This window comes from Pristiophorus japonicus, chromosome 4, assembly GCF_044704955.1.
Source record: "Pristiophorus japonicus isolate sPriJap1 chromosome 4, sPriJap1.hap1, whole genome shotgun sequence".
In the NCBI taxonomy this organism is placed as follows: Eukaryota; Metazoa; Chordata; class Chondrichthyes; family Pristiophoridae; genus Pristiophorus; species Pristiophorus japonicus.
In genome coordinates, this window is record NC_091980.1 from 309869479 (window position 1) to 309884611 (window position 15133).

The window sequence follows — 15133 nt, forward strand, 5'->3', positions numbered from 1 at the left end:
ATGTCATCCTCTCTCTCATGTGTACAATGATTAGCTTGTGATTAAATACATTACATTCCATTTCAAGGTGTCTGGATAGAGCATTACATTTACATCTTATCTTAAAGAAAGACTTGGATTTATATGGCGCCTTTCATGACCACTTGACGTCTCAAAGCGCTTTACAGCCAATGAAGTACTTTTGGAGTGTAGTCACTGTTGTAATGTAAGAAACGCGACAGCAAGCTCCCTCAAACAGTAATGTGATAATGACTAGAAAATCTGTTTTTCTTATGCTGATTGAGGGATATCAGCCAGGACACCGGGGAGATCTACCCTGCTTTTCTTCGAAATGGTGCCAAGGAATCTTTTACGCCCACCTGAGAGGGCAGACAGGACCTCGGTTTAATGTCTCACCTGAAAGACGGCACCTCTAACAGTGCGGCGCTCCCTCAGCACTGCACCAGAGTCTGAGCCTAGATTTTTGTGCTCAAGTCTCTGGAGTGGGGCTTGAACCACAATCTTCTGACTCAGAGATGAGAGTGCAACCCACTGAGCCACAGCTGACATCTTTTTCCATTACACATTATTAATCGAAAATCTTCCCCTCCCACATGACCCCATTTTTCTCTCTCCCTCAGCTGCTGCATAGTTCCATTAGAATCAATGGCCCACCAGTATCTTGGCAATCTGTTGTGAGCCAAGAGAACAAGCATCAACAGGCCAATGAACCATGGGGGGGGCATCGTGACGGCCGAGCTCGATCGTGTCCTTGTTTGATGTCCAGCACGGGCACCTTGCACCAGGAATCGTGGGATGGCGATAGGCAGCTCCTTTGCTAACAGTTTCCTTGCTAGCCCAAGGGCACTGAGGGATATGCTAGCGCCCCTCCTGATGGCCTCGCTGAGACCAGTTAACTCGGCACAGTTGGGGGACAGACCCTGGGAACCTCACTGATGTGTCTGTTACATTTTATTACTTTTGTTTTGATTTACAAAATGTACATGCATTGTCCAACAGAACTTCCTGTCAGCCACAGGAAGAATAAATATCACAACAAACAGTGTCACCCCATCAGGTGTGGGAGGGCAGGCCACTTATGTCAGGGTAGGAGAGGGCTCTCTTCATGCTTGCCCCCCATTCTGCTCTTCGCCCATTTCTGTAACCTTGGTCGAGAAGAAGGAACTGAAGTTCATCGATGACTTCCTACTGCCGATGGATTGGACGTACAGCTCCTTTGCCTTTTTCCTGAATTGCTTCCCCACAATGACGTAGAGTACGGGGTTGATGCAGCTGTTGGTGCATCCCAGGAAGGTCGTGATCTGATTGCCGTTCTCGATCAGCTTTCTCCAGGTGCAGCTCGACAGTAAACCTGCGTACTGGAAAATGCTGAAGAAGCGGAGGAGCTGGAAGGGTATCCAGCAGATGACGAAGACCAAGAGGACAATGAGGACCAGGTTGGCGGCCTTGCTCTCCTTGCGCACTTGCTTGAAGCGTTGCATCTGGTTGTTCCTCAGCACCTTCAGGATCTTGCAGGTGCAGAAGGTGATGATGCCGGCAGGTACCAGGAAGACAATGACTAACAGCATCGTGTCCACCTTCACTTTCCAGGCTGGGTGGGGATAGCTGAGCACACAGGCGGAGATGTTCAACTCTGGCATGTAGACCACTCTTCGGAATACGATGGCGGGGCTGATCATCAGCAAGCTGAGGACCCAGATGAAGAAGCAGTTGATTTTGGCACAGGAGAGTGTCCGCATTCTGCCGTGGGCTAAGACTTTCACTAGAGCTAGGTAGCGGTCGATGCTGACCATCACCAGGAAGTAGACACTGCTGTAAAGGTTTATGTAAATCACCGAGTTGACACAATGGCAGAGGAAGTCTCCAAAGGGCCAGTCAAAGCGTCGGGCAATGTTGGTGGCCCAGAAGGGGAGGCAAGCGAGGAGGAGCAAGTCAGCACCGGCCAGGTTCCCCAGGTAGATCTCCGGCACCGTGCAACGGCTTTTGTGTAAACACATGACCATCAGGACAAAGATGTTTCCGACAAGACCGGTGATGCACACCACCATTATGTAAATTGGCTGAAAGGTGAAGAGCCAGTCCCAGAAAAGGTCGTCAGGGCAATGATGTGAACTGTTGAAGCTGTCGACAGTGCTGAGATTGGGAGATGCCATCAGGGAATGGTTCTGTGTTGTGTTGTCAATCATTAGGACACTGTTAGCAAGGAAACATATGGCATTAAGGTTACAGTTTGTGTCAAGGACACATAATTGTGACAGGAACTTAAGAATGTAAGCACAGAGCAACATAGATACTTCGCAACATAGGTGTCGGCCGTGGCTCATTGATAGTACCGCCACTTCTGAACCAGTTAGATTGTGGTTTAAGATCTACTCCAGTGACTTGAGCACATAATCCAGGCTGACACTCCCAGTGCGGTGCTGAGGGAGTGCTGCACTGTCGGAGGTGCCGTCTTTCGGATGAGATGTTAATCCAAGGCCTGTCTGTCCTCTCAGGATGCAAAAGATCTTGCAGCCAATATTTCGAAGAAGAACGGGTGAGTTCTCCACAGTGTCCTGGCCAATATTTATCCCTCAACCAACAGCACCAAAACAGATTATCTAGGCATTTATCTTATTGCTAATGTACTTGGGAACATAGACACATAGGAATAGAGGTACATAGGAACATAGGAGCAAGGTGTGTGGAACCTTGCTGTTTATAACATTACAACAGGAGTATTAGGGTGAGGAACTCTTGCTACAATTGTACAGGGCCTTGGTGAGACCTCACCTGGAGTACAGTTTTGGTTTCCTTATCTGATAAAGATATACTTGCCTTGGAGCCGGTGCAACGGAGATTTACTAGATTGATTCCTGGGATGAGAGAGTTGTCCTATGAGGAGAAATTGAGTAGAATGGATCTCACTGGAACATACAAGAATCTGAGGGGGATTGACAGAGTAGATGATGAGAGGTTGTTTCCCCCGGCTGGAGAGGCAAAACCTAGGGTACATAGTCTCAGGATAAGGGTCGGCCATTTAAGACTGAGGAGGAATTACTTCACTGAGAGGGTTTTAATCTTTGGAATTCTCTGCCATAGAGGGCTGTGGATGCTGAGTCTCTGAATATATTCAAGGCTGAGTTCGACAGACTTTTGTACATTAAGTAGAGTCAAGGGATATGGGGATCAGGCGGGAAAATGGAATTGAGGTCGAAGATCAGCCATGATCTTATTGAATGGTGGAGCAGGCTCAAGAGGTCATGTGGCCTACTCCTGCTCCTAATACTTATGTTGAATTTAATTTGATTTAATTAACTTTTTTGCAGGTTCCTTCAATCTCTTCCAATTTGATGGAATGAGGTTTCTTTCTTAAACAAAACATTCACATTTAGGTCTCAGCCGCGGTTCAGTCGTGCGTTCAAGTTCCACTCCAATGCCTTGAGCACATAATTTGGCCGACACCCCCAGTGTAGTAATGAGGGAGTACTGCACTGTCAGAGGTGCCGTCTTTCAAATGAGACATTGAACCGAGGCCCCATCTGCTCCCTCAGGTGGATCAAAAGATACCATGCCACTATTTCAAAGAAGAGCAGGAGAGTTCTCCTTTGGCTACCATTCATCCCGTAACCAACATAACAAGTACAGAATATCTGATTGTCATCACACTGCTGTTTGTGGGAGCTTACTGTGCACAAATTGGCTGCTACATTTCCTATATCACAACAATGACCACGATGCAAAAGTACTTCATTGGGATGTCCTGTGGTCATGAAAAGTGCTGTATAAATGTAGCTCTTTCTTTCATCTGCCCCTGAGTAAATCCTGCCGCTGTAATGGATATTGTAGGGCCACCTTATGTCAAGCATCCAAAAGTTGTTAAAAATACTACCAAAAAAAAGTGAACTTCAGGCTTAATGAAGATTTTAAAAAAAACGGGAAGAGTTGGGGATGGAAGGACTGATAGAAAGTTAAACTGTATTGATAATTGATCCTTCTGTACATTTAAAGACAGGAGATAGAAAGAAAGACTTGCATTTATATAGCGCCTTTCACAAGCACCAGACGTCTCAAAGCGCTTTACAGCCTATCAAGTAATTTTTAAAGTGTAGTCACTGTTATAATGTGGGAAACACAGCAGCCAATTTGCACACATTGAGGGATAAATATTGACCAGCACACCAGGGATAAATCCGTTGTTCTGCTTCGAAATAGTGCCATAGGATCTTTTACATCCACGAGAGACAGCAGACAAGCCACTGTTTAAAGTCTGATCCGAAAGACGGCACCTCCGACAGTGCAACACTCCCTCAATACTGCACTGGAGTGTTAGCCTGGATTTTTATGTTTAAGTCCCTGGAGTGGGACTCGAACCACAACCTTCTGACTCCGAGGCGAGAGTATTACCCACTTAGTTAGCCACAGCCGACACTTTGACACTATCGCACAATGTCTACATTGCACACCGACAGCTTAACGTTTGGGCTCAGAATCCACTGTCACAACCCAAGTTGTTAACCTGCTGCGACTTCTCTCTCAGAGGCTGACACTTTGCACTCCCAGCAAGTTTCCACTTCTGTCTCTCTTTACTGCCGTCGCCCGAGCCTTGCTGGGATATTGCGACAGCCACTTGACCTTTCTTGTACGGACCTGCTGGATATCTTCCTGCGCACTGTGCCGGGAAGGGCAGGTGTTGCGAGAGGCACTGGCGGAGACGGGCTCATCCATCGGGTCACACAGACCCGTGATCTCCCGGAGCATCGCTCTGCCGCTTGGCAAGGGTTACCCTGCGGTGCCAATCACAGTTATCGATCGCCCCAAACTCTGCCACATAAGAAGATCAGAAATAGGAGGAGTAGGTCATTTGGCCCCTCGAGCCTGCTCCGCCATTTAATAAGATCATGGCTGATCTCATCTTGGCCTCAACTCCACTTCCCTGCCCGCTCCCAATAACCCTTGACTCCCTTATCATTCAAAAATCTGTCTATCTCCACCTTCAGTATGTTCAATGGCCCAGCCTCTGAGAGAAGAAATTCCTCCTCATCTCCGTTTTAAATGGGCGACCCCTTATTCTGAAACTATCCCCCCTAGTTCTAGATTCCCCAATGAGGGGAAACATCCTCTACCCTGTCAAGCAGCCTTAGAATCTTATACGTTTCAATAAGACCAACCACAAGGCAACGTGCAACACACAGGTTACAAACTAGAGCACCAGACTCTTACCGTGTGCAGAGCTTCACAGTGAGACTTTGCCTGAGCTTCTTTCCCTAGAACCTTCAGAACCCGGTGCGGGAGCTGGTCTGCCCCCTCCCCTCCCGCGCCCCCCGGGTTATGTTTAAACTAACCTCAGCGGAGAAGCAGCTGTGCGTCTGTGCTGCTGACATTCGCGGCTCTGTCTTTTTATCAGCGTTAGCTCCCCCGGGGGCTGAACACTTAAGCTAGCTGTTTCATCATGTAAATATTTAACAGAGGAAGTCGCTCCCCCACCCCGCCTCCCTCTGAACCGGCTGCATTCCGTTCACTTGAGCTTCAGAAGAGAGTGAGCATGTGAATAACTTAGACTTACCACGCCTGACATCATCAATTCATTCCATTTGTCTCTGAGTGCAGATGGCTGCATAAGCAGCAATTAGACTGTTTGTTAAGTAAATTGGCAGTCGGCATACCTGTTATCCCTGGTGTGTGCATTCAGATAAAACCAAGCCTGCTTCTCCCCGTCCTTCCTGGGATTTCAGCTACTGGACTGGGTGGGAAATGGCTGATTTCTGGCCTCCTGCAGTGGGTATCAGGCACAAGTCTATCAGCGGCAGTCGTGGAACCTCCAACACCGATTGAGGCCGGAAGCAACCACATTCTTTCACAGCACTTCTGTTCGAAGCTCCTGTAGCACTTGTAGCCTCCCTTAGAACTCCGAGGCCAAGTGGGGGAAAGTTGGGTGCTTGCAAAGGCATCAGTTAGAATCATAGAATGGTTACAGCACAGAAGGAGGCCATTCGGCCCGTCGAGCCCGTGCCGGCTCTCTGCAAGGGCACCTCAGCCAGTCCCACTCCCCCGCCCTTTCCCCATAGCCCTGCAATTTATTTTCCTTCAGGTACTTATCCAATTCCCTTTTGAAAGCCACGATTGAGTCTGCCTCCACCACCCTTTCAGGCCGTGCATTCCAGATCCAAACCACTCGCTGCGTAACAAGTTTTTCCTCATGGCTCCTTTGGTTCTTCTGCCAATCACCTTAAATCTCTGTCCTCTGGTTCTCGACCCTTCCACCAATGGGAACAGTTTCTCTCTATCCACTCTGTCCAGACCCCTCATGATTTTGAACACCTCGATCAAATCTCCTCTCAACCTTCTCTGCTCGAAGGAGAACAACCCCAGCCTCTCCAGTCTATCCACGTAACTGAAGTCCCTCATCCCTGGAACCATTCTCGTAAATCTTTTCTGCACTCGCTCTAAGGCCTTCACATCCTTCCTAAAGTGCGGTGGCCAGAATTGGACACAATACTCCAGTTGGGGTTGAACCAGTGTTTTATAAAGATTCATTATAGCTTCTTTAAGAACATAAGAACATAAGAAATAGGAACAGGAGTAGGCCATACAGCCCCTCGAGCCTGCTCCGCCATTCAATACGATCATGGCTGATCTGATCATGGACTCAGCTCCACTTCCCTGCCTGCTCCCCATAACCCCTTATTCCCTTATCGCTTAAGAAACTGTCTATTTCTGTCTTAAATTTATTCAATGTCCCAGCTTCCACAGCTCTCTGAGGCAGCAAATTCCACAGATTTACAACCCTCTCAGAGAAGAAATTTCTCCTCATCTGGGCAGTTCCTTATTCTAAGATCATGCCCTCTAGTTCTAGTCTCCCCTATCAGTGGAAACATCCTCTCTGCGTCTACCTTGTCAAGCCCCTCATAATCTTACATGCTTCGATAAGATCACCTCTCATTCTTCTGAATTCCAATGAGTAGAGGCCCAACCTACTCAACCATTCCTCATAAGTCAACCCCCTCATCTCCGGAATCAATCGCATGAACCTTCTCTGAACTTCCTCCAAAGCAAGTATATCATTTCGTAAATATGGAAACCAAAACTTTGCTTTTGTCCTCTCATCATCATCATCATAGGCAGTTCCTCGAAATCGAGGAAGACTTGCTTCCACTCCAAAAGTGAGTTCTCAGGTGACTGTACAGTCCAATACAGGAATTACAGTCTCTGTCACAGGTGGGACAGACTGTGGTTGAAGGAAAGGGTGGGTGGGGAGTCTGGTTTGCCGCACACTCCTTCCGCTGCCTGAGCTTGTTTTCGGCGACGAGACTCGAGGTGCTCAGCGCCCTCCTTGATCTTCTTCCTCTACTTAGGGCGGTCTTTGGCCAGGGACTCCCAGGTGTCGGTGGGGATGTTGCACTTAATCAAGGAGGCTTTGAGAGTGTCCTTGAAACGTTTCCTCTGCCCTGCTGGGGCTCGCTTGCCATGTAGGAATTCCGTGTCGAGTGCTTGCGTTGGGAGTCTTGTGTCGGGTCTGCCTCTATAAGCCAGGTAATTGTGGGATTGGACAGTCCGTGATTAAGGGAGGGAGGGGGGTTGAAGCCCGGGGCAGTGGGAGGCCCAAGGTAAACTTGTGGAGCCAGGAGAAGGGGGAGCGGTTTCTCCCATCCCACAAGGAACCTTTAAAACAAGTCTCACATACCTGGGCCGACTGTGGCCAGGACCCCCAGGAGCCTGTCTGTTGAGAGCTTTTGCTGACGGTTTGGAAACTGTATGGGACCAACGGTTCAGATAGCCTGAGCTCAGTCCTGCTAAAATGGTGGTGGGGGGAGTCGGGGGTTGGAAACAGCACAAAACCCACCCTCACCCTCCCAGTTCACCACCAGATGGACTGGGCTAAATTCAGCAGTAAGACTTTGAGATATATTGTACATCCAGGGGTCACAGTCTGAGGATAAGGGGTAAGCCATTTAGGACCGAGATGAGGAGAAACTTCTTCACCCAGAGAGTGGTGAACCTGTGGAATTCTCTACCACAGAAAGTAGTTGAGGCCAATTCACTAAATATATTCAAAAGGGAGTTAGATGAAGTCCTTACTACTCGGGGGATCAAGGGTTATGGCGAGAAAGCAGGAAGGGGGTACTGAAGTTTCATGTTCAGCCATGAACTCATTGAATGGCGGTGCAGGCTAGAAGGGCTGAATGGCCTGCTCCTGCACCTATTTTCTATGTTTCTATGTTTCTATCCACTGAATTTGGAGGTGAGTTGTAGGATACGGCCTTTAACGATAGAAGTTTCACACTCAACATCGTACCCACAGTACAGTTGATGTCCCGCAAGCAATCCTAATGGACCAAAAAATAATCCTGGGGTGGAGTTCAGTCTGAGGATGTGAAAGGCGCTAATATAAATACAAGTTCTTTAATGTAGAAAATGTCCCAAGGTATTTCGAAGGTGGTAAGTCAATCATCGCCATCTCTGTTCCTTCCATGAGCTCACAATGTGGAGCTCCTCACCTCTCTCTCTCTAACCTTACTCTTACAAAGTTTTGCTAAGTATTACAAAGTATTTACAGCCCAGAAACAGGCCATTCGGCCCAACAGGTCCGTGCCGGTGTTTATACTCCACACGAGCCTCCTCCAACCCCTCTTCATCTCACCCCGTCAGCACTTCCTGCTATTCCTTTCTCCCTCATGTGATTATCCAACTTCTCCTTCAATACATCTATACTATTCGCCTCAATTGCTCCCTGTGGTGGTGAGTTCCACTCTCTGGGTAAAGCGGTTTCCCCTGAATTCCTTATTGGATCTATTAGTGACTGTTTGGGTACACTCGTGGGACAGGTCCCATTAAATGAGTGCCTATTTCTAGTCTTTATATGGCTTGTAGATGGTGTCAGAGTCCAGCGAGTCACCACAGATCCAGGAGGGCTGCGGGTACCCGGGTGCTGGGAACACCGGGTGGATTTTCGGGAATACGGGCAGCCAACAGAGGCCTGACCAAGCATGGAAACCACCACCGAGTTAGAGGCAGTGTGCTGAGGTTAAGGTTAATCGCCCTTTAGTCATCGTCTGATGCGTACGAAGCTTTATTACAATAGACACGCGCTATTATAACAAACAATACATCAATGATAACGAACAAATAACCGTCCAGGTACGACAACAACTATTTACACTTACAGCCCCATATGGAATCCGACCTGGACCCATACCCACATCTTGGGGCTCTGGTAGTGAAATCTCAGACTGCTTTTGGATGACGCAGTCTCTTCGCCTGTAGAGGTGCTTCTGTTCAGTGTCCTGTTTGACATCATCATCTTGGAGAATCTACTCGTGGCCCCTGATCCCTTGGAGTGACAGCGACTTCCTACCCGGGGCACCCCGAGTTGATTAACCGCAGTAGGTTGTGTTCAAATGGTCTCTACTCTCGCTTGGTCACGACGTTGATTGGCGGAGTCTGCTTTGGTCAGCCCTGTAGGGACGAGCCTGACATAGGGCTTCTGTCTGAGCCCCGTCCCACTTTGAACACCCAAAGGGTATCAAAACTGATTATTGTAATTAGGTTTGCTATCCCCTCCTCCGGAAAGCATGATCGCCACCAACCACACCCTGAGTTACTCGGCCAGTCAATTTGGCTACACCGGTGTGTTGCCGGGGCGACCGGGTACAGATCTGACTCGCTGTGACTTAGAATGCAAAAGGTGGCCACAGGTACATCATAACCCTTGACTCCCCAACATTGAGATGGAGGACTTACGGGCTTGAGGCCTCCTCAAAAGCCCTGTGGTAACTCTTAAGAGGCTGAGGCAGTTGTGATTACCCTGCCTATTTTGAATTACTCGGCTAGTCGTTTAGCTGTTATGTATGATAATAGTGTAAGACTTGCCACCAGGGGGAGCACCTGTTGGAGACCCAAGGGTCACCTGCACACCTCGTGCAAGCAAGTATAAAAGGTTGTCTGCCATGCTGATTCTTCACTCTGGAGTTTGATTAAAGAGACTAAGGTCACATCAGTTTGAGCTTACAGCACACAGTCTTGTGGAGTTATTCTGAACATAACAACTGGTGACGAGTAACAGATCACGAACTTTCACGCGGTTATGGCTGCTGTTGGTATTCTTGAGAGATTTGTTGAGGGTGATGATTGGGAAGCCTTTGTTGAGCGCCTTGACCAGTACTGAGTGGCCAACGAGCTGGATACGGACAGTAACGCGGTCAAGCGCAGGGCGATTCTCCTCACCGTTTGTGGGTCCACGACATACGGCCTCATCAAAAATCTGCTAGCACCGACGAAACCAATGGACAAGATATATGCAGAGTTGTGCACACTGGTTCGGGAACACCTCAAGCCGAAGGAGAGCATCTTAATGGCCAGGAATCGCTTTTATACACCCCACCGCTCCGAGGGCCAGGACGTGGCGAGCTACATCGCCGACCTAAGACACCTTGCGGGACCGTGCGAATTTGCCAGATTTTTGGGGGAAATGTTGCGGGACTTTTTCGTGCTTGGAATCGGCCACAAGGTCATTGTTCGCAAACTGCTGTCTGCCGAATCCCTTGATCTGAGCAAGGCTTTCATGCCCATGAACGATAACACTAAGCAGATATCTTTTCAACACCGAAGCTCACCGGCAAGTACTCTGCATAAAATAACGCCTTCAGCAGGCAGAACTGTACATGGCAGGGCCTACACGCCCGCAGAGGCCAGACCTAGGATGACTCAGAGTCCGCCGTGGGGCGTGAATGCGAATCCATTAACACCACATTGGCGCTGCGGGGGTAATCATCGAGCCCATCAATGTCGATTCAAGCACTACGTGTGCAAAGGCTGTGGAACAATGGGGCACCTCCAGCGAATGTGCAGACGTGCTGCGACTCACCATGTGGCAGAGTCAGCAGAAGATGACCGATCTGGCGCGGATCACGCTGAACGAGTAAGAGAGGCAACTCAACCCGAGGCTGAAGAGGAAGTGTATGGGGTACACACCTTCACCACCAAAAGCCCTCCGATAATGTTAAAAGTCAAATTAAACAGTATTTCAGTTTCCATGGAATTGGACATGGGGGCGAGTCAGTCAATTATGAGCCAGAAGGCTTTTGAGAAGCTGTGGGGTAACAAGGCACAAAGGCCAAAACTAAGCCTGCTTCATACAAAGCTGCGCACTTATATCAAAAAGCTCATGCCTGTCATTGGCAGTGTGCATGATTTATCACTATGGATTGTACCAGGCGATGGCCCAACGCTGTTCAGCAGCAGCTGGCTAGGAAAGATCCGATGGAACTGTGACGACATCAAAGCACTGTCTTCGGTGGATGACGCCTCGTGCGCTCAAATGCTAAACAAATTTCCATCGCTATTTGAGCCAGGCATCGGCAACTTCACAGGTGCCAAAGTGCAGATCCATCTAGTCCCTGATGCATGGCCCATTCATCACAAGGCCCGAGCGGTTCCATATATGATGCTGGAGAAAGTCGAGATCGAACTGGACAGACTTCAATGAGGGGGAATCATATCGCCAGTCGAGTTCAACAAGTGGGCCAGTCCAATTGTTCCAGTGTTGAAAAGCGATGACATGGTCAGAATCTGCAGAGAATACAAAGTAACGAACCACCGAATCTCGTTACAGGACCAGTACCCACTACCCAAAGTGGAGGACCTGTTCGCAATGTTAGCAGGGGGGAAGTCGTTCACTAAGCTGGATCTAACCTCTGCTTACATGACACAGGAGCTGGCTGAATCTTCGAAAAGATTGACGTGCACCAACACGCACAAAGGACTGTTCATATACCACAGACGCCCTTTTGGGATTCGCTCGGCTGCTGCCATCTTCCAGAGGAACATGGAGAGTCTGCTGAAATCGGTTCCGTGCACCGTTGTGATCCAAGACGACATCCTAATCACCGGTCGTGACACCACCGAACAGTTGCACAACCTGGAAGAGGTTCTAAAGCGACTCGACAGAGTGGGACTCAGGCTGAAATGCTTCAAGTGTGTTTTCCTGGCGCCAGAGGTAACATTTTTGGGGAGAAAGATTGCGGCAGACGGCATCAGACCCACGGACTCCAAGACGGAGGCCATTAAGAATGCACCCATGTGATGGAGCTGCGTTCGTTCCTGGGACTCCTCAACTATTTTGGTAACTTTCTACCCGGGTTGAGCACTTTGTTGGAACCTTTGCATTTATTGCTATGTTAGGGTGATGACTGGGCTTGGGGTAAATCTCAAGAGACAGCCTTTGAGAAGGCCAGAAACCTGCTATGTTCTAACAAGTTACTTATATTGTATAACCCGTGTAAACATTTAGTACAACCAACAGGGTCGGTTGTGTGTTACAGCAAGCCAATGTGCCAGGCAAACTGCAACCGGTTGCATACGCGTCCAGAAGTCTGTCCAAGGCTGAAAGAGCCTACAGTATGGCTGAGAAAGAAGCATTAGCATGCGTATACGGGGTTAAGAAAATGCACCAATACCTATTTTGACTCCGGTTCGAGCACGAAACTGACCACAAACCGCTCACTTTGCTGTTTTCAGAAAGCAAAGATATTAACATCCAAAGACGGGCACTAACATTATCTGCCTATGATTATGTAATCCGCCACAGACCAGGCACTGAGAACTGTGCTGATGCCCTCAGTCGACTACCATTGCCCACCACCGGGGTGGAAATGACGCAACCCACAGACTTGCTTCTTGTAATGGATGCTTTTGAGAGCGAGAGGTCACCCGTCATTGCTCACCAGATCAGGACCTGGACTAGCCAGGATCCTGTGCTATCACTAGGAAAAAAACTATGTCTTAATGGGAGCTGGTCGACTGTTCCCGGGGAAATGCAAGACGAAATTAAGACCTTTTACTGAAGCAAGGATGAAATGTCCATCCAATCGGATTGTCACCTATGGGGGAATCATGTGGCTTTGCCAAAAAAAAACAGGGAAGCATTTATACAGTACCCACCCAGGCATAGTCATGATGAAGGCTATCGCCAGGTCGCACGTTTGGTGGCCTGGCATTGACTCGGAATTGGAGTCATGCGTACATCAATATAATACTTGCCCACAGTTGAGCAATACACCAAGGGAGGCCCCACTGAGTCTGTGGTCATGGCCCTCCAAACCGTGGTCAAGGGTCTACGTAGATTTTGCTGGCCCCTTTTGAGTAAAGATGTTCCTAGTAGCGGTGGACGCTTACTCTAAATGGATTGAATGTGCAATAATTTCATCATGTACATCCACTGCCACCATTGAAAGCCTCCAGGCCATGTTCGCCATCCATGTTTTGCCTGACGTCCTTGTTAGTGACAATGGACAGTGTTTCACCAGCTCAGAATTCAACGAGTTTATGACCACAATAGCATCAAACATGTCAGGTCTGCCCTGTTTAAGCCCGCATCCAATGGTCAAGCGGAACGGGCAGTCCAAACTATCAAGAAGAGCTTGAAACGCATGACGGACGGTTCCCTACGGACCCAGTTATCTCGGGTTCTGTTCAGCTACCGCATGCGACCCCACTCACTTACCGGCATTCCCCCAGCAGAATTGTTAATGAAGAGAGCACTCAAAACCAGGCTCTCCTTAGTCCACCTGGATCTCAATGATCATGTAGAAACCCGGCGTCACCGGTTAAACATGTACCACGATCGTGCGGCTGTATCACGTGACATTGAGCTTAATGACCCTGTATTTGTTCTTAATTATGGTCATGGTCCCAAATGGGTTGCTGGCACTGTGTTAGCCAAGGAGGGGAATAGAGTGTTTGTTGTCAAACTTCTGAATGGACAAACGTGCAGAAAGCATTTGGATCAGACCAAACTGCGATTCACCTGACAACCAAGAACAGTTTGAAGAGGACATTACCATCATTGATCCACCCACACACACCCACCCAGCAATTGACCTCGCTGTCAACCACGAGGATGAACCCACCATGCCCGACAGTCCGATCAGACCAGCCACACTGTAGTGCAGCAATGATCCGACTGACTCACCCATGCCAGGACTTTAACTCAGGCAATCGGCCCGGGAACGAAGACTTGTAAATAACTTGTATCTAAGACTTTGGGGGGGGGGGGAGTGATGTTATGTATATAAATTTGATAATAGTGTAAGTCTTGCCACCAGGGGGAGCACCTGTTGGAGACCCAAGGGTCGCCTGCACACTTCGTGCAAGCAAGTATAAAAGGTTGTCTGCCATGCTAATTCTTCATTCTGGAGTTTGATTAAAGAGACTAAGGTCACATCGGTTTGAGCTTACAGCACACAGTCTTGTGGAGTTATTTTAAACATAACATAGCCAACATCGTAATGTTGCCCAGCGGGACCAGTTGGAGGTACGACTCACTGTGCCTTAGATCACAAAAGATGGCCACAGCTACTTTGTAACCCTAGACTGCCCGAAGTTAAGAGAGTCACAGTTACTCCCGTTGTTTATGGCTCCTCGTTCTGGTCTCGCCCGCAAGTGGAAACATCCTCTGCACATCTACCCTTTCAAACCCTTTCATAATCTTAAAGACCCCCATCAGTCTTTTCTTCTCTCGAGAAAAGAGACCCAGTCGATTCAATCTTTACAACCTTTCAAAATCCAAACTTACTTTCACTTCATCACTGCATGTTGAAAGCTCTTCTCCTTCTAATCAAACGATGGTGCCCCGGACTCAGCTGTTAACACTGTTTTCCTGCTAGCCATCGCTGATTGAATTCCCGCAGGCTATTCCCAAGGTTTGTGCTCCATTTCAAGATGTTTGACTCAGTGTTTTTTCCTATAATTTTTTGTATAATGTGCCAGGGCTACAGGCACAGAAGAAGGCATTCATAAGAAGCGATCGCTTTGCAGAGTAGAGACTTGTTCAATGTTATTCTACCTCCACTGGCTTTGCAGGGCCTCTTGATTTCCTTCCAGAGGTCATGTCATGTGGAGGTAATACTTCAGCCAACGTCAGAGTTGTTGAGCGATTATTCTAGCAGAACGCAAGCATGGCAATTAATGGGGTGTCATTGACATGACAGCCGCTGTATTGTTTAAAATTCATTCTCAGGATCTGGACATTGGCAGCAAGGCCAGCATTTATTTCCCATCCCTAACTGCACCTGAGAAGGTGGTGGTGAGCTGCAGTCCATAAGCTTGGTGCCAAATTTAAGGTCCTGGTCTTCAAACACTCTTCAAACACTCTCTT

The 15133-nt window shown here is 48.4% G+C and overlaps 1 protein-coding gene across 1 annotated transcript; it reads right to left on the bottom strand.

Annotated features, from left to right (window-relative positions):
* Positions 1-1055: 1055 nt before the first annotated feature.
* On the bottom strand, positions 1056-2186 carry LOC139262404 (B2 bradykinin receptor-like). The gene has a single exon (XM_070877599.1). It carries the CDS (start codon positions 2184-2186, stop codon positions 1104-1106), a length of 1083 nt encoding a protein of 360 aa, XP_070733700.1. The 3' UTR covers positions 1056-1103.
* Between the last annotated feature and the right edge of the window lie 12947 nt (positions 2187-15133).